Raw genomic sequence first — 24,218 nt, forward strand, 5'->3', positions numbered from 1 at the left:
TTTCACATACAAGAACAAAAATAAGTACCACATATCTTTCACTTTTCTATAGCACTTTCCTTTTCATAAAATTCATATGCTGATTCATTTGATCCTCACAACACCAAGCTGCGCAAGATGGGAAGTAATATCTTCATTTTAGAGATAAAGGACACCGAGAAGTTAAAATGTCTTAAGATCATCTTGCTAATAAGTAGTGGGTAAAAGCCAAACCCACATCTCTGGATCTTGTGCTCTATTATACTTATCAACTGGGAAGACTTTCACATGACCCTAGCACTCGCTGGGGAAATACTTGTTTTCTTCTATAAAAGGACAGCTTTTATATACAGCTTTTATATATTAAAATTTTTCCTTTTACTTAAACTGCTTTTGAGACAGGTTGTTCCAATGATCGAATTTGTCTTCTGAAGGATAAAACTGCAGAGAGTAAGTTTCCTAGACATCTTTTAAAATGTGAATAGCCAGTATGGAGATATTCATCAAAATGTTAATAGTAGTTATCTCTAAGAGGAGGGATTTCAGATAACTTTAGTTTTCTTCTTTAAACGTCTGTTCAAAATGAAACACTTCATCCTTTCTACGTGATCCAGACTTAAAACCATTTTTGCATCCCCCACTGTGTTGTACATAGTAGGCGTTCAGTAGCAGGTGCTGAATAAACCACTATTTCCTAAACTTCTGCCACACCTGTGTAGTCTCTGTGTGATTATTTAATATCTTTAAAAAAATCAATTCACTTTTTAAAACTTAGCCTTATCCTAAATGACAATTTTCATGAAATCATGATAAGCTAGTTTTATCTTTTTCCTAATATACATTAATACACATATAGCCATTCAAATTTTAAATATTGATATACTACCTAAAATCACCTTACCTGTGGTACATGCACTGGCGTTCTACGTCAATCTTTGACTTTCTCCTTTACTCCCCATAATAGCAATCACCCAAGTACTTTAAATCCATCTTTTATTATGACTCCACACTTATTCACCTCTCACTCTAGTGTAGGCCCTTATTTCATGCTTATCTTGCTTATCTTGATGCAATAGGCCCCTAGAAGTCCCCCTTGCCTCTAATCTTTGCTCTATCATATATGTTGCCACCAAATTTTAAACTTCCTAAAACAAGCTTTGGCCTCTACCCAAATCAATCTAAACTTTCCAGGCCACTGAAAACAACCACTCAATGTCTTCAGGAAGAAGTACTTTACAAACTGGTCCTGGCCTACCTTTCTATCCCCTTCTACAAGAATCCATTTATTCATTAGTCTCAGAATAGCCATTGTGTAGTTGTCTTTATAGCTTTATTCATTCCATATCTTCAACCTGAAAAGCTCCATCCCCAAGTCAAAATTTTGCCTAGTTCAAATATCCTCTCTTTTAAGAAACCTGTCTGACCATTAGCATCTGCATTAATTTCTTAATTTCTAAAAGCCACACTGTTTCAGCCACTCATTTACCACCCTCTGCCTTAAACTATGGGCTATTTGTGTACATATCTACTCTCCTCTACTACAGGTTCTCTAGGGTAGGACTATGTAACTTATAAATAGATGCTAAAATATTTGCAGCTACTCTTCAAGAAGCCAACAAAATAACCCAAACTCCATTCAACAGGGTTCAAAAGACTAATCTTTTCTAAGATTTAAGCCAAAGAATACTGTTCTCACAGATACTAAAGGTCAGTTATTTCATTACTGAAATCAGCAGACCACTATCTAACACCCAGGTTTGGCTATAAAGTAATCCACCCTGTATGTGGATACCTCTTCAGCAGGTTGACTTGTTGAACTTGCATGACTCCCCACTGTTGTCACCTGGTTACTCTTTTTGGACTTCAGTTTTCCTGTCTATAAGACGACCTTAAGAGCTCTTCCTAGCTTAAAGTCCTATGACTCTTGGTCAGACCAAAATGACTTTTATTCCAATATCCGGACAGGATAAACCCACTTGTTTCCCCCTTTTCTTTTTTTTTTTTTGGCCCCGCCACGTGGCATGTGAGGTCTTAGCTCCCCAACCAGGGATCGAACCCGTGCCCTCTGCATTTGGAGCGCGGAGTCTTAACCACTGGACCGCTAGGGAAATCTGATAAACCCACTTAAAAATAAATATAATTGGGGCTTCCCTGGTGGCGCAGTGGTTGAGAATCTGCCTGCCAATGCAGGGGACATGGGTTCGAGCCCTGGTCTGGGAAGATCCCACATGCCGCGGAGCAACTAGGCCCGTGAGCCACAACTACTGAGCCTGCGCGTCTGGAGCCTGTGCTCCGCAACAAGAGAGGCCGCGATAGTGAGAGGCCCGCGCACCGCGATGAAGAGTGGCCCCCGCTTGCCGCAACTGGAGAAAGCCCTCGCACAGAAACGAAGACCCAACACAGCCAAAAATAAATAAATAAAATAAAGAATTATTTAAAAAATAAATAAATAAATAAATAAATAAATATAATCGAAGGAGTTAACCTTCATCCAATGCTGTTTAACCCCTTCACAGAATTTTGTTCCATCTACATATTTATAACAGGCTAGGCACTCTATTAGACCATCTCTTTAGAGTCAAAACAGATGCTCAGTGATAACAGTTATTTTCTGGTACTTAAAGTACATAGAGTACAAGGTTATTCACATATATTATTTAATTTAATCTTAACAACCCTAAAAGGTAGGTATCTTTATCCCAGTGTTTTTCAACTAGGAGTGATCTTGTCCCCTCCCTCCAGCACCCCCCAACCCCAGGGACATCTGGCAATGTCTAGTGACATTTTTCATTGTCACAATTGTTGGGAAAGGAGGGATTGATACTGGCATCTACAGGGAGAGGTCAGAGATGCTGCTAAACATCTTATGATGCACAAGATAGCCTCCCATGATGAAAAATTGTCCAGTCCAAGATGTCAATAGTGCCAAGATGAGAAACCCTGATGGCCTTGTCTTTCAGTTAAGAAATCAAAGGTTTAGAGAGCTTAAGTTACTTGCCCAGAGTTACACAGATCCCAAATCATCTCTGAATGACACCAAAGCCAATGGCACATTCCATCACACACACAACTACTGGAGACTGTTTCTGATGAAATATGTACTGTTTTCTTATCAGTGTTTCCCCTCCCCATTTAGTCTTGGTATACTTTAGATTTTGCTAATCAGCATTAGCTGACCTCATCCAGGAGAAGATTCAGAAAAAGCTTTCTCAGACTAAAAGGTCAGATTTAACAAACGTCTTACCTTGTGCTCTCACTACATCCAGTATTTATAGCTTCACTGCAGCAATTACCATATTGTACTGTGCTTGTATGACTTTCTCCCCTTTAGACTATAAACTCCTTAAGAGCAAGGTTTGCCTCTTTATTTTTGTATTCCTAGTGCCAAGGAAAGTATCTCAGCACAGAGTTTACATTTCATAAATATTTGTTAAACAAACAAAAGAAAACTGACCAAGTTACAGAGTATACCCAAGAATGCACAGCTACTAAATGACAGAACCAGGATTCAAATTCAAGTCTCTCCACTGCCAAAGCTTATAGTTACTATATCTCAATTAAGCTAAAAATGAGATGTTTATCGTCTTTTTATCTTGCCTGTGGGAATTCTTCAATCATAAACATGTCAGGAATTATATATAAAGTCCCTGTTTTAAAGACAGCTTATAATCATAAGAATTTTCCTACCTTATACTTGTGTACATTCTGTGAAAGCTTGCAAGGTAGTTAGCATGTAACGATAGTGATAATCTCTCCCAAATACCACAGTTATAAAGGTGCCACTGTGTTTTTATTTGATAGTCTCCCTGAATCAACACTCACTACATAGAAATTAATGTTATTGTGAGTTGTCACAGGAACTGTTCATAAAAACTAAGCCAGGGTCTCTTAGGAAGAGAAGAACTCACTTTAACTTTAGCTTTTATTTCTTCACTGTCTCCTTCTCCATCATTGCGGGGTTCCATGCCAGACTCCTCCTGGTTGTCTTTGTTTAGTACAGAATACTCTTCTAGTAGAGTGTCAAACAAAACTATTCGCTTGTTCTTGAAGAAGCCATAAAAATAAGCATTGCTGTGGGAAGAGCGTTTAGATCCTAAGGAAAAGACAGTTCAAAGCATGGAAAATAATTAAAAAGTATGGGGTTTTTTGGAGAGACGCCTAGAAACTGAATTACTGGAAAGGACATTAACATTTTCAAATTGTTTAACACCTGAAGAATATTATATCAACATAAATCACCACCAGCAGTGGAAAGTGTCTTTTTCTTTGCAGTCTTGACAACAAATATTTATGCTCATTGCAGCTTTATAGCAATAAGTAAATAAATAAAGCTAAATATCCAACAGTCATGGAATGATTAAATTATGGTAAAGCTATGAAATGGAATTTTAAGCAGCCAGAAAAAAAGTATACTTTTGAAATATTTTAACAAGATAGGAAAAAGCTCACCAACATAACTGAAAAGGATGTAAAATTTCATGTATATAAAATTCCGTTATTGTCATGAAAAAATGTACATGTAAATAGAAAAGCAGAAACACAAGCCTATTAAGAAATATATTAAAATATTGAAGTGTTTATCACTGGCTTCTAGAAATATGGATTTTTGCTCCCTCACTTATACTTTTCTCTGTTCCAAGGCTTTTAAAGTCAGTATACTTATTTAATCAGAAAAAATTAAAACTATCTTAAAAAGACTGAAAAAAAAAAAACCCTAAATTTTTAACAGTGGCTAACAGTAGCTGAACTATGGTTGATTTTTATCTTCTTTATATTTTTCTTTATTTTCTATACTTTATTTTCTTTATATTTTATTATTTTATGTTCTAGCATGTGCAGTGAATTTAATGGTTAAGAATGACTTTAGGTTCAAATCTTGGCTCTGCCATGTATTAGTTGTGTAAATGTAAGAAACTTTCTTAATTTCTTTAAGCTTTATTTTCCCGTTTATGATATGAGGCCAGGACTTTTTGGTTTGGTTGCCTGGAAGTTAAGAGCCAAACATGTGGTCCAATTTTATCAATAATATAGGACCTTAGGATCTGGAAAGATGGGTATCTGGATCTTATACTTCTATCTCATTTCTATCTTCTCTGATTCTACTTTTTAAATTAATTTTAAAATATTTCTTAGAAGCTACCTGAAGTTATCTATGGAAGTAGGCAGATAAATAAAACAAAATGAATGTCTTAGTATCTCCCACTGGTCTAAGTATCTCAAAGTGTGGCCCAAAGAATGCCTACACCAAAATCACCTACGGGTACTTGTTAGACGTAAATACTAGAAACACCCAATATCTGGGAATGGAGCCGAGGAATCTTTTAACAAACTCTCCAGGGAATTCTTATACTCACTAAAGTTTTAAGAGTCCCTGCACTAGACCATAAGCTTTTTGTATCACTATGCCTTGCATGTAGTATTTATTCAATAATGCTTGTTTACTGAATGGATTTATCGTACCACTTGAGGTATGAAGTAATGTATTTGGGAACTCTGAAAACCAAAACGTTCTATGAAATTGTAAGGCATGGCCAACTGTCTCTTCAACTTTCATTTATGATGTCTTATCTTAATCAGCTTCTTGGCAGCATTTGATACCGTTGACCACTCCCTCCTTGAAACACTTTCTTCTCCTATCTCAAGAGAAACACCATCTTCTCCTGGTTCTCTTCCTACCTCAGTGGTCTCTCCTCTTCAGCCTCCTTTGCTGGCTCTTCCTCCTCTGCTGACTATGACTTGAGCCCCCTTCTCTTCTCTAAGTGCCCTCATCCAAGGAGGTATCTACATGCCAGATACAGATACTTCCATCACTATTTCTAGCCCTGACCTCTCCCTAGGACTCGGATTTATATATCCAGCTGCTTATTTGACAGGCCTACATCTCCACATGGATGGCTAAAGTGCCTATCTGTTGTTTATATTCTCAAGTATAGTTTTTTCCCTGACCAGTATTAGAATTCCCTTGCAGAGTTTAGGGAATTTCGTATCATGCAAGTCTTGTGAGAGACTGCTTCTCATTTGAGAAATCTAAAAAGCTAGATATCTGCTTCCCCAAGCACTCCTGGCAGCTAGCCCAGTGCCCTCGCTCAGTCAATCAGATGCACCCACTGGGGACTCTGAAACAGTTAGCTAATTACATAAAGAAGCAGAGCAGTGAGGAATGAAGTCTGCAGGTGCTAGTGGAAGGGATGTTAGGGATACACACTGCTGACTCCAACATCAGGAACCACTAGCAGTGTCTTCCCCAGACTGGTTCTGCAGGATGATTCTGGGTTCTTAGTCTCCTGATGGAGAGCCCATTTCCCAAGTTTGGTAAACTTAACTTTCCTGGTGATTTTGTGAGTTATCAAATATTGTTTCAATAAGGAATTTCTCTGGTTAAATCAGCCATAGTTGGTTTCTATGGCTGGTGTGCAACTAACTACTGCTTGTAGAACTCTAGTACAATGTTCAATAGGTACATAACTCACCCATCAGAACTTAAACCCTCACAGACCTGCTCTTCTCCCAGTTTTTTTCCATCTCAGTAATCTACCATTTATCCAACTGCTTAGTCCAAAAATCTAGGTCGTTATCTTTGATGTCTCTTTCTCTCTTATTCCTTTACATGTCATCTACTGGCAAATTCCATCAACTCTACCTCTAAAACACATCCCCAGTATATCCACTTCTCTCCATCAATTACTACTATTCTAGTCTAAGCCACATTATCTCCTCCTGAACAGCACTGGCCTCCTAACTGCTCTCCCTACTTCTACTCTTGCCTCCCCTACCGTCTATTCTCTATATAGCAACCTAAAATAGGTAAAAAGTACAAACTAGGCCATGTCACTTTCCTGCCTAAAACCTTCAATAGCTTTAACCCTAGACTTAAAATAAAATCTAAGCTCCTTACTCTGATTTACAAAGGCCTATGTGGTCTGACTCTCGCCTATGTCTCAGATTTCATGTCATAACACTTTCCTGCCATGTGGTAGCCACACTGGACTTTTTTCTGTTTCTTGAAGATACAAAGCTCTGGAGGGTCTCTCCATTGATCTTGGCATGGATGGCTCCTTCCTTCAGATCTCAGCTTAAATTCATTTGCTCAGAGATGTCTTGTCTGATGACCTAATCGAAAGTATCTACTCAGCCATTCTTTATCACTTCACATCAGTTTAATTCTCTGCGCAGTACTTGCTATCTGATATTTTCTGAGAGCAAGACTCTTGGTTTTTCACTCGGTTTTTCCTTTCAATTTACAAATCCATCATGTGTGTTGTTATTGTTATTAACAACATTCATTCACTCAAAATATTTTTGACAACATTATTAACAACAACAGAAACATGCATTACAGATGAGTAACTTCTGTTTAGCAGAGGTAAGTTGCCCAAAGTCACATGGGGAATCTGTGCTAGAACTAGAATTTAAACGCAAGCCTATTGGCTCCATAGCCTGACCTCTGAAATGTTACCCTCCACCTACTCAAATCTTGATTTTCCACAAAGTCCCAGCTCATGTTATAACCCTCCATAAAGCCTTCCCTGACTATTTCAGCTAAAATCATATAGCACTGATGGTATATATCACATATCTTCTCGACTACCTCTATTGTCATAGCATTAGCATTCACGTTATCTGATTATAAGTGATCGGCAACTTAGGTTGCCCCTTCAGTAAAAGCGCCTCAGAGATTGTTCTACTATACTGATCATTGTGCTACTAGTTTAATATTATTAAAAGACTAGTAATCTCAGAGGCCAAAGCAGTAGTATGAATTGGCTTCCTTTTCTACTATTTCCCCATAGACATGTTCTAGTTGTGCCTTTAGTTGGCCACCAAATGCCTGAGATTTCTATACTCTTCTCGTTGCTGTTAATTCATTCTTTCCAGTTGTGACCATCTCTGTCCTCCCGGACCCTGCAATTACTTCTCAGTTTCTACTCCTTCATCCGCCATAGCTACTTCTCAATGGTGATTTTTACTTTAGAGGAGGAATGGGCAAACTATGTCTTGCAGGTCAAATCAAACCTGCCGCTTATTTTTATAAATAAAGTTTTATTAGAAAACAGCCATGCTTGTTTCTTTATGTATTACTATGGCTGCTTTTGTACTATCATGGCAGAGTTGAATAGTTGCAACAGAGACCATGTGACCTGCAAAGCCTAAAATAATTACTGTCTAGCCCTTTACAGAAAGCATTTGCCAGACCATAGTTCAGAGGAAGCAAAACTGAAACCCAGAGATGCAAAGTGACTTGTCCAAGATCCCACAGCTGGTAAATGGCAGAGGCAGAACTACACTCATTCATTTACATGGATTTTAATTTACAGATTCTGAAAGTCATGGTACCACACAGTTTTTCTTTGCATCTTTGTAGGTTTCCTTGAGACTTTAGTAGTCTTACACAAGCTAACAGATAGCTTAATTTTCAAAAGCAATCATCAGAAAAGCAGAGTATAACTAATCTAAAGTACCAAGTGGTACCAATCTTGGGTAATCTGCAGGTGAAATCAGAGTCCTGCAGAACACTGGAAGTTTTCTTGGTGGAGACAAAGCCAATAACGTTGGTTTTGTTTTTGAGCCCCCAAAACAAGTGCCAAATGGAATCTAACTAAGCAAGAGTCCAACTCAATTACATATAGGAGCCAGGCAGGTAATAGAATGAATAAATCAGTCTAATATCATGACATAGCAGGGAGTGATAAAGGCCGTGGTGCAGAATTAAAAACAATAAAGCCAACCAAACATAGCTGCAGGCAAGAGCAGGACTTGGCATCAGGCCACCAGTTTCTATCCCTGGACTATGTCATCAATTCTTATAAATCTTCAAAAGCCAAAATGTAAATCCTAATCTTTAAATAACAAAAACAAACAAACAAAAAAACCCCCAAACCAATTGATTTGTTCTTTTATTAAAGTTTTAAGAATAAACTAATCAAATAAAACAAATCACTCAAATAAAATCTTCTTACCCCAGGGAGCCTTACCTTCAACAACATACACCTTAGTCAAAGGGAAGTCAATACTCTTTGCCATGACTTCAATTTCTTGTTTAAGCTTTCCCTCAGGAAGAGGTGTGAATTTGTCAAATAAAGGGGCAATGTAATCAGCATAGATGGTGACAAGCACCTGAAACGCAAATATGAGAACAACCTATGAATATGTCCTTAAAGAGAAACTACTCACTATACAGATTCAATATTAAAACTATGTGATCCCAGCCCTGAGAACAGGGACCTTATCTTATTTGCTCTGGTATTCCCGAAATAGTACCAGTACAGCATTCAATATCTGTTTGATGAATTAAATCAAAATGAATAGTCTCTATATGGTAATAACTGAAAAGCCAAATGGTCCATTCAAAACTATCTTGGGGATTTCTGACACTTCATAAGCCCATCATAACTTGGAATTCTGTCTTTCAAGGTAATCATAATAGACTTGAAGTGTTTGCTAAAAAAAGAACTACTAGAGCTTGACTGTGTGCTATTATTTGGTTTGCCTGCTAACATTACTGACCTGCAGTTCATAACTATACACACTGGTTGAAACAGCACTTCCTTAAGCATTTTGGGAGCATTTCCTCTGCTCTCTCTCCTGTCACTTCAATTTGCCATACAACATATATTTGTAAGTCCAACTAGCACCCATTTTCCAGTCATGATCCCACCAGCAGGAGGTGAAGCAATGAGCATCATGGTAATTCAGACTAAAAGAAACCTCATCATCAGTGCAGCTGAAGAGCTGATAGGACGTATTTTCTGGGGGTTGTTAACAGACCATTTTGATCGTGTTGTAGTGTTTGTGCTGTGAAGCAGTTTGGAATATGGGAAAGGGAAGAGGAAAAGAAGATGTGAAGAAGGGACAATGGGGAAGCAGAGAGAGGAAAAAGGAGGGAGAAGGAAAAGAGGGAAGAAGGGAGGGCTGTGGGGGGAAAAGGGAAGAGGCAGGGGGAGGGGGAGGGGGAGGAGGAGGGGGCAAGGGACAGAGAAGAAGGGGTAGAGGGCAAAGGGGAGAGGAGGAAGGGGGAGGAAGGGAAAGGTAGGGGAAGGAGGGCAGGAGAAAGCAGATACGTTTATGCTTTCTTTTTCTTATCCCGCTTACATCTATTCTCTCTCCAAAATATCCATGGTTTTTAGACACTGGAGCTCAGTCAAGAGTCATCAAATTGTCAAACTTAGTCATCATTCTGGTGGCAACTCACAAATGCACAGCCCCAAACTGCTTGACAACTGGATCATTAAAGGTAACTAACAACTAGCTTCTAGAATCTATAAGAGCCAGTATAAGGAGAAGAAAATCTATGGTCAGAGTCAACTCTCCCATTTCTATAGCTAAAAGCAGAAAACAGAGGGGAATTTATATGAGCATGTATTTATATTTCTTCTGCTTCTTAAGAACCATTTAGATGCTAATGAAGACTAAATGATAGTTATCTCACCAAGGAACATTTTGTAAAAGAAAATCGAAACAAAGATTTCACTTACCAGAGACACAACTAGTGTGAACAGCCAGGCATAAATAAAAAAATAGTCTCCCCCAATTTTAATAATGTAAAGTAGAAGTGAAGACACAGGTAATAAAATGCACTGAGTTACAATAAATTTCTTGATTGCATCTTTCATGAAGAACCCCAAAGTCTGAAAAAATAAAAGGTCATCATGAGAAACTAAGAAACTGCTTTTAAAATAACAAATAAGTCAATAGAAAGGATACATTATTAAAGCAATTTTAAAAATTAAAAGGCAGTGAGACTATATGACAACAGGTAGCCTAAGACAATAAGTCAATGTCTTGCATTTTATAGTTTAAAATAAACTCATTTAAATGTTATTAGCTGAAAAACACTAGACATTAGTGCATTAGACATTAGACATTAGAGGAGTTTATGGCAAGACTTTAAACTATGATCTTTACCATATCTGCAGTTCCTTTTTCCTCGATTAATTCATGCTCTAAAATAGCAAATTATGTTTTAATTATTCCCAGCAGAGGACAAAAGCACAAAAGAGAACATTTGCATTCTCTATTTTACCTGCTGATTGAAGCCATGTTTTTCTTCTATCACAAAAGTATTATAAAGACTCCACGGCAAACCAGTCAATGCACTGAAAAGTGTAGCCAACAGCAGAAACACCAAGGACTGAGTGATCTAAACACAAGAAAAAAAGAGGCAGTTTTTTAATATTAATTCGTTCTTCAAATGAATTATTAGGGAACAAATCAACGAGTATTTGCTGAGTACTTACTATAACTCAAGCAATGTGCTTGATTCTACGGGTCATACAAGGCCTGAAACATCACCACTACCCTCAGAGTTTATTTGCAAGATAGGGAGGCAATAAAACACTTCCTCTTTTATTACACGGGCACCATGTGAAAGTTAACTGAAGTCATAGAGACAAAATGGTTAAAAGAACTTAAATTGAGCCACATATGCTGGTGAATTCAAGAAAGGCTTACAACGCTGATGAGAAATGGAATGCTACTCTGAAGAAAGAGATAAATTAGAGGGACAGAAGAGGCAAGGAGGAATTCCACACAATTTGCAAAAGCAAGGAGAAAGAAAAGAGCACCTTAAAAGTGCAAGATGACAAGATGATGGGCCTAGTTGGGACCAGGCAGAGAAACATAATGGAGCATCAGGAAAGCTGGGCCAGGGCAGGTGGGGCAGAGTGTGCTAAAGTTTTACCAGAGCCAAAATTCAAGAGAGAAAATAACCCTCTAGAACTCCTTTAATTGCCTTAACAACAGGTCCTTAGGAGATCAAAAGCCAAGAACTGCCTCATTTTTCTTTACAAATATCTTTTCCTATGACAGTGGAGGATGAGGGCTAATTGGTATGAAGGAACTTGTGGGGAGGGGAAGGCAATGAAGCAAATAAAACCCTCGCTCTCCCTCCCACCACGCCATCACTCTCCCTCTTACTCCCCAGAGTAAAACTGAATTCTTTTAAGTGTGAGTACACCAGCAAAGCATATTTGACTTGGTAGTAAAGACGCAGCCACTACGTTTCTAAACATAGGAAGAGGGAGAAGGGAAGAGGAAGAAAGGAGATTTGTCTGGCTACAACATGCAGGGTGGTTTATGCCAGCATTTGTCCCCAAATGGGAAATGAGAAATTTTTTAAAAGTAGATTCCAGGGGCTTCCCTGGTGGCGCAGTGGTTGAGAATCTGCCTGCTAATGCAGGGGACACAGGTTCGAGCCCTGGTCTGGGAGGATCCCACATGCCGCGGAGCAACTAGGCCCGTGAGCCACAACTACTGAGCCTGCGCGTCTGGAGCCTGTGCTCCGCAACAGGAGAGGCTGCGATAGTGAGAGGCCCGCGCACCGCGATGAAGAGTGGCCCCCGCTTGCCACAACTAGAGACAGCCCTAGCAACAGAAACGAAGACCCAACACAGCCAAAAAAATAAATTAATAAAAAAAAAATTAAAAAGTAACATAGGCAAGGAGAGAGCCTGTGAGAAGGGCTAAAAGCCTCCTTAAAAAAAAAAAAAAAAAGTAGATTCCAGGACCTTCCTCAAAACTACTGAATCTGAATCCCATCTTCAAAAAATACAACCATATTGTATAGATTGTTTGAATACCTGCTTTACTCATTTAACATATCACGAACATCTTTCTATATCAATAAATATAGATCTACTTCTTCATTGCTAATGGCTCCATTACATATATTTCCATTATAGCATTCATTCCAATGCTACAATGAACCCCTTTCATTCATTCCCCATAAATTCGTAAAAGTGAAATGTCTGGTGTCAAACTTTTAAAAGATTTTTGATACACACTGCCAAGGTGTCCTCTAGAAAAACTATACTAGTTTTCAGTCTGACAGCAGCATGAGACTAGTTCCCTATCCCTCAACAATTCTGTCTTATGATTCTTTTAACTGTTTTTTCCCCAATATGATATGATAGGTCAAAACAAAGAAAGAAGCACAACTCCTAGATTCTTCATTGTTGTATTAAAACACATTTCTTTGATTGTCAGTATGGATTTATATTTTTCATGTATTTTATAATCATACGAATTTCTGCCTTTGCCCATTTTTCTGTTGAGGTACTCAATTTTTTCTAAAGTGTTCTTTCGGGACTTCCCTGGTGGCATAATGGTTAAGAATCCGCGTGCCAATGCAGGGCACATGGGCTCGAGCCCTGGTCCGGGAAGATCCCACATGCCATGGAGCAACTAAGCCCGTGCGCCACAACTACTGAGCCTGCGCTCTAAAGCCCACGAGCCACAACTACTGAAGCCTGCGTGCCTAGAGCCTGTGCTCCACAGCAAAAGAAGCCACCACAATGAGAAGCCCAGGCACTGCAATGAAGAGTAGCCCCCGCTCACCACAACTAGAGAAAGCCCGTGCACAGCAACGAAGACCCAATGCAGCCTAATTAATTAATTAATTAATTAATTTTAAACTCTAGATCATATTAAAATTTATAGCTTCTTCAGACTCACAGACTTAGAGAACGAACTTATGGTTACCAGGGGGAATGAAGGGGGGAAGGGATAGTCAGGGAGTTTGGGATTGACATGTACACACTGCTATATTTAAAATGGATAACCAGGACCTACTGTATAGCACAGGGAACTCTGCTCAATGTTATGTGGCAGTCTGGATGGGAGCGGAATTTAGAGGAGAATGGATACATGCGTATGTATGGCTGAGTCCCTTTTCTGTGCACCTGAAACTATCCCAACATTGTTAATCAGCTATACTCCAATATCAAATAAAAAGTTTAAAAAAAATTTATAGTTTTTTTTTGTTTAAGTATTGTCAATGTATCTTTGTTTATATTTAAATACTCAATTCATCTAAGTCTTTCTTTTTCTTGGATATAAAATTGGAATTTATTTTTTTCTCAGTTGTCCTAAGAAAATTTATAATCTATATATTCCTCACCAATCTGAAATGCCACCTTTATCATATACCAAGATTACACATACTTAGTTAGGCCTGTTTCTGGTACCAATACACTATTTAAGATTTATGATACATTTTAATATCTAATAGTTACCACTCATTATTTTACTTATTCAGAATCTTTCTGGCTATTCCTCTGTCTTTAGTCGTTCAGATTAACTATAAAATGTTTTATCATGTGCCCTTCACAAGCTGCTCTGGGATTATAACTGGGCTCTATTCTTTTTTTTTTTTTTTTTTTTTTTGGCTGTATCGGGTCTTAGTTGTGGCACGCAGGCTCTTCGTTGCAGCATGCGGGCTTCTTTCTAGTTGCGGTGTGCAGGCTTCTCTGTAGTTGTGGCGTGTGGGTTTTCTCTCTCTAGTTATGGCACAGGCTCCAGAGCACGTGGGCTCTGTAGTTTACGGCACACAGGCTCTCTAGATGAGGTGCGGGGGCTCAGTAGTTGTGGCGCCAGGCTTAGTTGCCCTGCAGGATGTGGGATCTTAGTTCCCTGACCAGGGATTGAACCTGCGTCGCCTGCATTGGAAGGTGGATTCTTTACCACTGCACCACCAGGGAAGTCCCTCTACTCTTTTTTTTAAAGTTCATAAATCTCTTCCTTAATAATTCACTGAAGAATTGTGATAAGGCACTGATTATCAAGTTTAGCATTCTGCACAGAATCTACCATTTTCTCTTTTGAAAATCTAGATTTTGCTCACCTGTAGTCTTCTGAAACATTCTCCATTCTCCCTAGTTTATCAACATATGCCATAAATTCAATTTCCTTCTGCACACTAACATATAAATCATCTACGTCTGGAGCCTTGAATTAATTTAAGACAACTTGATTCCTTCTTAATCTCACTTATCTTATGCATAAATACTATTTTTAAATGAATAATTCTATCAATAAACCATTTTTCTTCTTAAAGAAGATGAACAGTAAGTCTAATTCCCCAATCAGTAGGCTTATTCCCTCCTTAAAACACTAAGATTCCAAGAGCGTTGTAAATTATTTTGCCTTAAACAGTAAAACACCCTCTTAAATGGTCCCTCTGCCTAATATCAATCCCTCCCCTTTCGATCCATCCTACATACACACCAGATGAATCTAAAACTCCACTTCTCTACTTTAAAAGCTCGTAATGGCTCTATAACAGGGGCCCCCATCCCCCGGGCCACAGACCGGTACTGGTCTGTGGTCTGTTAGGAACCAGGCCGCAGAGCGGGAGGTGAGCAGTGGGGGAGCGAGCGAAGCTTCATCTGTATTTACAGCTGCTCCCCATTGCTTGCATTACCACCTGAGCTCCGCCTCCTGTTCAGATCAGCTGCGGCACTAGATTCTCATAGGAGCGTGAACCCTACTGTGAACTGTGCATGTGAGGGCTCTAGGTTGTGCACTCCTTATGAGAATCTAATGCCTGATAATCTGAGGTGGAGCTGAGGCAGTGATGCTAGCGGTGGGGAACGACTGCAAATATAGATTATCATTAGCAGAGAGGTTTGACTGCACAGAGACCATAATAAATCAATTGCTTGCAGACTCATATCAAAACCCTATCAGTGAGTGGCAAGCAACAATTAAGCATCAGGTGGCAGGCTTTATTGTGGCAAGTGAGTTGATGTACTTCAATTGTACAGCTGCATCTGGTGGCAGGCTTTAAGTCAGAATCCGACACATTTTAGTCTGTGTGTGGCCCGCCCATTATTTTATCTACTTCCATCCACGCCTCTTTCCCACACTGCGCACTTGTCTCAGCCACAGTTTTGGTAAGCCCACAAGCTAACCCTAGCCAGGATGAGTAAAAAAACAAACATCACTGGAGAGCTTCTTGGAAAAGGGAGAAAGACCCAGTGATGAGACAGCAGAAGACTCTAAGACTGCCAACAAAAAGAAAGCTACATTTAAAAGAAAATACCAAGAGTCCTACTTAAATTACGGGTTCATTGCAACAGGTGATTCACATTCTCCAAGCCCGCTTTGTATAATATGTGGCCACCGGCTATCCAACGAAGCCATGAAACCTTCAAAACTGCTTCGCCACATGGAGACCAAGCACCTGCATTGAAAGACAAGCCTTTGGAGTTTTTCAAAGGGAAAAAAACCATGAACACGAAGAACAGAAGCAATTATTGAAGGCCACCACTTCATCAAATGTGTCTGCACTGAGAGCATCATTCTTAGTGGCTAACCGCATGGCTAAAGCTAAGAAGTCCTTTACTACCAGTGAAGAGTTGATCCTGCCTGCTGCTGAGGACATTTGTCATGAACTTTTAGGAGAGGCTGCAGTTCAAACGGTGGCACGTGTTCCTCTTTCGGCTAGCACCATAACTAGACGAATTGATGAAACAGCAGAGGATATTGAGGCACAATTGTTAGAGAGGATTAATGAGTCACCATGGTACGCAATCCAGGTTGATGAGTCTACCGATGTTGACAACAAGGCAGCAATGTTTGCCTTGCGATATATTTCTGTGCGATATATTTTTCAGGAGGATGTGCATGGGGATATGTTATGTGCACTTTTGTTGCCAACCAGCACCACAGCTGTGGAACTATTCAAGTCTTTGAATGATTACATATCAGGAAAACTGAATTGGTCATTTTGTGTCGGTATATGCATGGACAGAGCGGCTGCCACAGCTGGATGGCTTTCTGGTTTCACTACTCGGGTCAAAGAGGTCGCTTCTGAATGTGAATCTATGCACTGTGTCATCCATAGAGAACTGCTGGCTAGCCGAAAAATGTCACCTGAACTTAACAACGTTTTGCAGGATGTGATTAAAATTATCAACCACGTTAAAGTACATGCCCTTAACTCACATCTGTTCTTGCAGCTTTGTGAGGAGATGGATGCAGAGCACACACATCTTCTATTTTTTTTTAAAAAAAATATTTTTTTTTCTTTATTTATTTGGCTGAGTCAGGTCTTAGTCGCGGCGCGCGGGCTTCTCTCTAGTTGTGGCACACGGGATCCACAGCGCAAGGGCTCAGTTGCCCCGCGGCATGTGGGATCTTAGTTCCCCGACCGGGGAGCAAACCCACGTCCCCTGCATTGGAAGGTGGATTCTTAACCACTAGCCTACCAGGGAAGTCCCGCGTCTTCCCTCATACACAGAAGTGAGATGGCTTTCTAAAGGTAGATCACTGGCCAGAGTTTTTGAGTTAACGAGAGCCGCTCCAGAGATTTCTTTTAGAAAAACACTCACCACTGGCCGCACATTTCAGTGACACACAATGGGTCACAAAACTTGCTTACTTGTGTGACATATTCAACCTGCTCAACGAACTCGATCTGTCACTTCAGGGGAGAACGACAACTGTGTTCAAGTCGGCAGATAAAGTGGCTGCATTCAGAGCCAAACTGGAATTATGGGGTCGACAAGTGAACACTGGGATTTTTGACATGTTTCAAACATTAGCAGAGATTTTGAAAGAGACTGAGCGAGGGGCTTCTTTCTCCCAGCTGGTGCATGATCACATATCTCAGCTTTCAAAAGAGTCTGAGCATTACTTCCCAACCACAAAAGACCCCCGAACTGGGAAGGAATGGATCTGCGACCCATTTGTGAATAAGCCAGGTGAACTAACTTTGTCTGTGCTAGAAGAGGATTAACTGCTTGAGATCGTAAATGACGGTGGCCTTAAAAGTATGTTTAAGACAACTTCAAATCTCCATACGTTCCGGATGAAAGTCAAGGTGGAATATCCTGAGATTGCCACAAAAGCACTGAAAAGCCTGCTTCCATTTCCAACATCCTGTCTTTGTGAAGCAGGGTTTTCTGCAGTGACAGCAACCAAAACGAGATTACGGAGTAGATGGACATAAGCAACACACTTTGGGTGCCACTGTCTCCCGTCACCCCCAGATGGGACCATCTAGTTGCAGGAAAACACGCTCAGGGCTCCCACTGTTTCTGCATTATGGTGACTTGTATAATTATTTCATTATATATTACAGTGTAATAACAATAGAAATAAAGTGCACAATAAACGTAATGCGCCTCAGGGGTTAAGAATCCGCCTGTCAATGCAGGGACATGGGCTCGAGCCCTGGTCCAGGAAGATCCCACATGCCAAGGAGCAACTAAGCCCGTGTGCCATAACTACTGAGCCTGCGCTCTAGAGCCCGCAAGCCACAACTACTGAGCCCACGTGCCTAGAGCCTGTGCTCCGCAACAAGAGAAGCCACCGCAATGAGAAGCCCGCACACCGAAACGAAGAGTAGCCCCCGCTCGCCGGAACTAGAGAAAGCCCACACGCAGCAACTAAGACCCAACATAGTCTAAATAAATGAATAAATAAATTTATTTTTTTAAAAAATGTAATGCTCCTGAATCATCCTGAAACCATTCCCCACTGTACCCCCACCCCATCCATGGAAAAATTGTCTTCCACAAAACCAGTCCCTGGTGCCAAAAAGGTTGGGGACCACTGCTCTATAAGACTGCAAACTCATTATGCTTTTAAAGATTTTCATAATCCAACCCCAAAATGCTACTTTTCACTACTCTTCTCTAAGACCCTTCTACTCCTAACAGACAACTGTGAGCTGGAGTTTAGACAGGTGACTGCGTTAAGGAAGATATTCTAGCTGAAAAAAGGAGTTGTGACAGTCACAGTGGGGAAGTTGGAGAATACACAAACTTCCAGGAGTTTTTCTCAGAAGATCTCTAATTCTAATTCAGGAAGGAGAAAATATCCTAGGAATAAGATCTACTGGGCAGTGAGGGGAAGAGGTTTTGACTCATAGCTTCTCAAAGGCAACAAGATCTGGGCTCTAGCCCTATCAGTGAACACTTGAAGACTCCAGGACACAGAACGTTACAAAGTGCTGCGCCATGAGGGCAGAGTGATCCAGAACAAAACATCCTGATGGCACAGTTCACCTCTTGTCTGAGATGAACCTACTCATTCCATCTTATATGCATAATGTGGCAACAGAACTCTGGAGCATCCTGAGTCATTACATCGATTACCTGCTGAAAAAGGCTGGGCCAAATATCACTGTCAAAAAATAAGGACACTGATTATGAGACCACTTGTTGGTAGTTTGGAAAGCAGAAAGTCCTGCCAAAAGACACACTGCCTATGCCTAAGGACAAGCTGAGGTCCACTTAGTTTTCTTCTTCTTTTTTTAGTGAAGAAATTGGTTTTAATTATATGAGAAGTAGATGCTCATTGCTGAATTTTCTTAAGAGATAAGCAAAAATAAGGAAATAAAAATTGCCAAAATTCTCTCCCGAGAAAACCACTTTTGGAATTTTGGTATATACTATTTCAGACTTCTTATAGATGTGGAATATGTGCACAACGACATGTGTACAAGGATGGGCACGAGTGTAGGCAATTAAGAAAAATTGAACCGTACTTCCCTGGTGGCGCAGTGGTTAAGAGTCCGCCTGTCAATGTAGGGGACACGGGTTCGATCCCTTGTCCAGGAAGGTCCCACATGCTGCGGAGCAACTAGGCCTGTGTGCTACAACTACTGAGCCCGCGTGCCACAACTATTGAAGCCCAAGCACCTAGAGCCTGTGCTCCACAACAAGAGAAGCCACCGCAATGAGAAGCCCATGCACTGCAACGAAGAGTAGCCCCCGCTCACCACAACTAGAGAAAGCCCATGCACAGCAACGAAGACCCAACACAGGAAGGAAGGGAGCTGGGGGAGGCGGGGGGAGGAAGGAAGGAAGGAAGGAAGGCAGAGAGGGAGGGAGGGAGGGAGGAAGGAAGATTGAACCAATCTAAATGTTCATCACCAGGACACTAGTTATATTAAAAATTTGTATGGATATTCACACACTTTTACTTACTTATGTTGCTTCATAAGTGACTTTTCCATTCAACAAGTTCCATTCAATAAGTTGTATGAAATAACAGCACAATAACATTTTTTCCCTGACTGGCAAAAGTTAAAAATCATGTATATAATAAGTACTGGTGAGGATCCAGGGAAAGGGTATTTTAGTGCTTCATACATTATGAAAAAACAAAAACCAAAAAAGCTGTTTCAGGTGGGAATTTGGTCAGCTGTTTCCTCTGTACCATGTACATCAGATTTGAATTTCTTTTTCTTTTTTTTGGCCGTGCCGCACAGCATGCAGGATCTTAGTACATCAGCTAGGGATTGAACCCATGCCCCCTGAGTGGAAGCGTGGAGTCTTAACCACTGGACTGCCAGGGAAGTTCCTAGATTTGAATTTCAATTCCAGTGTTATCATCTTCCATTTCTTTGCTACACTTTCATCTTTGTTGGCCAGTTCCCTCTTTCAGTGATCCATCTTTGTAAAATGTCATGTGGATTTATAGCTGGGAGACCAGGAGGCAAGACGACTGCATGCTCTGATTCACTGAATAGCAGATGTGCAGTGACCAGTCACCAGCAGAATTTGAAAAGAGTGACATGATTGGTCACTGCATGAGCATCTGTTATTTGCACAGTGATTTGTGGACTGAAGAGCTAGCAGGGAACTTGTACTTTATGCAGTTATGCATGTAACATACTGTGGTAACTGAAATTTGAACCTGCTGAGGGACTGGTGTTATTAACTAAACCATGGTAAGTGAAATGTGTGTATATCAGAACTGTGCAGAGTGAGGACTGCCAGTACCATGCAGCCATTAAAGAAAACCAAGATCTATATAAACAGACAGGAAGCGATCTCTAAAGCATTGTTAAATACAAAAATAATGTCTCAGAACATTATATAAAATGTCCCATTAACGTAAGGAATATTTTTATATGTATGTATATAAATTGGGTTTATTCGTTCAACAAATACTTATGGAGTACCTACACCGTGACTGGCATTGTTCTAGGCACAAGTCACGGCAGTGAAGAAAATATGTAAGGTCTCTGTCCCCTTGGAGCTTAAAAGTCTTGTCAGGGTGACAGATAAAAAGTAAACGAATAAACAATAAGATAAATGCAAATAGTGGTAAGTGCCTCTATAAAGAAAATAAAATAAGGTGATATGCTTCACTAAAGAGTGACAGAGGGGGAATTCCCCGGCAGTCCAGTGGTTAGGACTCCGCGCTATCACTGCCAAGGGCCTGGGTTCAATCCCTGGTTGAAGAACTAAGATCCCACAAGCCAGGTGGCTCAGCCGGGGGAAAAAAAAAAAAAAGAGTGACAGAGGGATGCTATTTTAGATGAGAGTGGTCATAGAAGGCCTCTCTGAGAAAGTGACATTGAAGATGGGAACTAAAATAGGAGCCAGTCATGTTTATACAAAACCACCTTAAATTGTTTATGAAACAATACAGAGAACATGCAATTAAACTATAACAGCACATATAGCAGGTCAGGACAGAGTCTATGAAGATACAGAGATATCACAGGAAGAAGAGGTCTTAAAGAGTTTGGCTCCTTTAGAAAACGGTACACAGAAAAGGGATACAGGATGAGCTGAATTAAAGCCCAAGGTACCTACACGTATAGATAAGACCCATCATTTCAAATAAACAATCAGGAAGGAGAGAACAGACTTAGCAATTTCCAAGAAAAAGTCAAAAGCAGTGTCCCAGCATCCATTATAGGCAGAAAGTCTCAGGTCGAAGGCTTTGATTCCAATAACTGGTATTCCTGGAAGAGTGGGCAGTCAACTCAAGCAGCTCAGTGGAGATTCTAAGAGGTATACTCTGTCTCTGTTGAAAGTATCTGCTAAGCATGTGTGGCACAGGGTATCTGCTTAGCGTGAGTTCAACATAGTTCATGCTTCCCCTTTCATAGAGTTGTTCCCAAGAAGCAGCTGCCTACCAGAGACTACATTACCCAGCTCCCTTGCATCTGAGACTAAATGACTGGCTCACCAATGAAATGTGAATGCAAAGGACAGGTATCACTTCGGAGCCAAGGGAGTTAAGAAGAGGATGTACTTTCAACACCCTCTCATTCCATCTGCCTGTTGGATGCAGAGAACTTAGGGGCACTTAGGGAATGGCAGAGCCATATAAGAAGAGACTGGGTCTCTGACTTACCACATAAAAGGATGTCACCTGCTGACACCCAAAATACTCACACTGGGCTATTATGTGATTAAGAAATAAACTATTGTAATAAGCCATTGAAATTCTGGGGTTTGCTACAGTAACTTGCATTATGCTAACACAGGTCAACAAGGACTGCAGAGACAGAGAAGCCTAATAACGGTAGGAGCCAAAAAATTAACTTTAGTAGAAAGCTGGCCAAGGAAAAAGAAAGACTGACAAACATATGCTAATGAATGACATACCTCATATTCTGGTCCAAAGCCAGCATAGCCACAGAACCGCCCAGAGAGTCTCCAGAGATAAGGGATTCCTCCAAAGAGAAGAATAAGCTATAAAACAAAGCACATGTTGGTCACATTGAAGCAGTACTAGAAACTATCATATGAAAGTATGTTAAAAAAAAAAGAGACATCTTATTTAGGATAAAATACGCATTTAGACAGATACAAACCAATTGAGATACTAAGTTTAGACTGTTAAAAGGTTTTTGCCTGTACACTTTATATGGATGAACTGTATGATTTGCTAATTTACCTCAATAAAGCTGTTTAGAGAAAAAAAAAAAAAAACTTTTGCCAAAAGACCACAAAAGACCTTAAGAATCAGGAACTAAGCTTAGAAAGGCTAAGCAACGTGTCAAAAATCCCACAGCTAACAAGTGAAAGAAATGGAATTTGAGCCAGGCTTTACGGCTCCATAGCTGGCTTTTCCTTGAAAGGAAATAGCCTCTTGGTTAGGACAAAGTATTAGTAACGGTATAAGTAGAGAGTCATGTCCACCTACCATGTTGGGGGACAGAATGGGCTATCAGAGCCTTCTCTGGGTCAGGAAAAAGTGAATCCTGAGGTAGGAGTCAGGGTATCATAGGAGTAAGGCCCTTTCTCAGCACCACCCTTTGTCTTGGGCAGATAAAGCGAACACAGATATTCACCAAACCAACAAGACATATGAATGAGGGAGCAGCTCTTAAAATGTGAAAAGAATACATGCTTACAAAACACGACTTCTCACAACAGATACCAAGTTCGTGGAATCATTTTGCCCAGAGGAGTCAACATACTGTTTCTTCACCTGTGGAGCCCCGGGAACACAATGATCACACTCCTTGGTTAGAAGCACAATATTCCCATCCATTCAGACATGGTTCCTTGTGGCTTTGAGGGTTTTGGGCACTATCATATATTTCTTAGGTGTCCTTCCAATCTACTTTCCATTTTTATATATGTATCCATAAATAATAAAGCGGTTTACATATGCTTTTTAAGAATATATAAATATATATATATATAAACACACATAGGGACTTCCCTGGTGGCGCAGTGGTTAAGAATCAGCCTGCCAATGCAGGGGACAAGGGTTTGAGCCCTGGTCCGGGAAGATCCCACATGCTGTGGAGCAACTAAGCCCGTGCGCCACAACTACTGAGCCTGCGCTCTCAGCCCACGAGCCACAACTACTGAGCCTGCGTGCCACAACTACTGAAGCCCAAGCACCTAGAGCCCGTGCTCCGTAACAAGAGAAGCCACTGCAATGAGAAGCCTGCGCACCACAATGAAGAGTAGCCCCTGCTCGTTGCAACCAGAGAAAGCCCGCGTGCAGCAACGAAGACCCAACGCAGCCAAAAATAAATAAATAAATTTATTTAAAAAAAATTTTTTTAAATGAATATATATATATACACACATATAAATGACATCATATTGTATTTATCATTCTACAACTTACTTTTTACACTCTACATCTTTTTAGACCAATATATGGTGAGTTTTAACTTTATTTGGCATTATCAGCTTGTTCTTTAAAGTGTTTACATCAATTTACACTCCCATTAGCCATACTTGAGCATTCCTATTTCCCCCAAATCGCACTCATACTTGATGCTATTCATCTCTTAGACTTTTACCAGTATGCAGGGGATTGATACAATACCATGGGTCTCAAATATGGTCTCTGGACAGCAGCATCAGCATCGCTGGGAATATGTTAGAAATGCAAAGTCTCAGCCTCCAGCCCAGAATTACTGAATCAGAAACTGGAAGTGGGGCCCAAGAGTCAGTCTCCAGTCAAATGTGATGTACACCAAAGTTTGAAAATCACTGTTTTAATAGACTGCCTTTTTAAAGGCCCCTTAACTCTACATCCAGCTATTTCCACTTTACTTTAATTCAATCTTGGATATAAACTGTTTTCCCATAAGACATGCTTTGGCACCACTGTATGTGGTATATGCTCCACTTGTTGAACTAATTGACTTGGGATGGCATTTCCTTCATCCTATTCTCAATACTAATAAATAATGCAGAATTAAGGATTTATAATGCTTTGGGGGAAAGGCTGGAACACCTACT

The 24,218-nt window shown here is 40.2% G+C and overlaps 1 protein-coding gene across 2 annotated transcripts in view; it reads right to left on the reverse strand.

Moving 5' to 3' along the window:
* The window catches only part of ZMPSTE24 (zinc metallopeptidase STE24), a 50,523-nt gene that overhangs the window by 17,924 nt on the left and 8,381 nt on the right, over positions 1 to 24,218 (reverse strand). For both annotated transcript variants that reach the window (XM_061186734.1, XM_061186733.1), the window contains exons 3-7: positions 22,113 to 22,199; positions 11,000 to 11,116; positions 10,452 to 10,604; positions 8,952 to 9,093; positions 3,888 to 4,072 (exon numbers count right to left, since the gene is read on the reverse strand). In XM_061186734.1, coding sequence (XP_061042717.1) covers positions 3,888 to 4,072; positions 8,952 to 9,093; positions 10,452 to 10,604; positions 11,000 to 11,116; positions 22,113 to 22,199 — 684 coding nt within the window. The remainder of the gene's footprint in view (positions 1 to 3,887; positions 4,073 to 8,951; positions 9,094 to 10,451; positions 10,605 to 10,999; positions 11,117 to 22,112; positions 22,200 to 24,218) is intronic.

The sequence above is a fragment of the Eubalaena glacialis genome, chromosome 3 (assembly GCF_028564815.1).
Source record: "Eubalaena glacialis isolate mEubGla1 chromosome 3, mEubGla1.1.hap2.+ XY, whole genome shotgun sequence".
Classification (NCBI taxonomy): Eukaryota; Metazoa; Chordata; class Mammalia; order Artiodactyla; family Balaenidae; genus Eubalaena; species Eubalaena glacialis.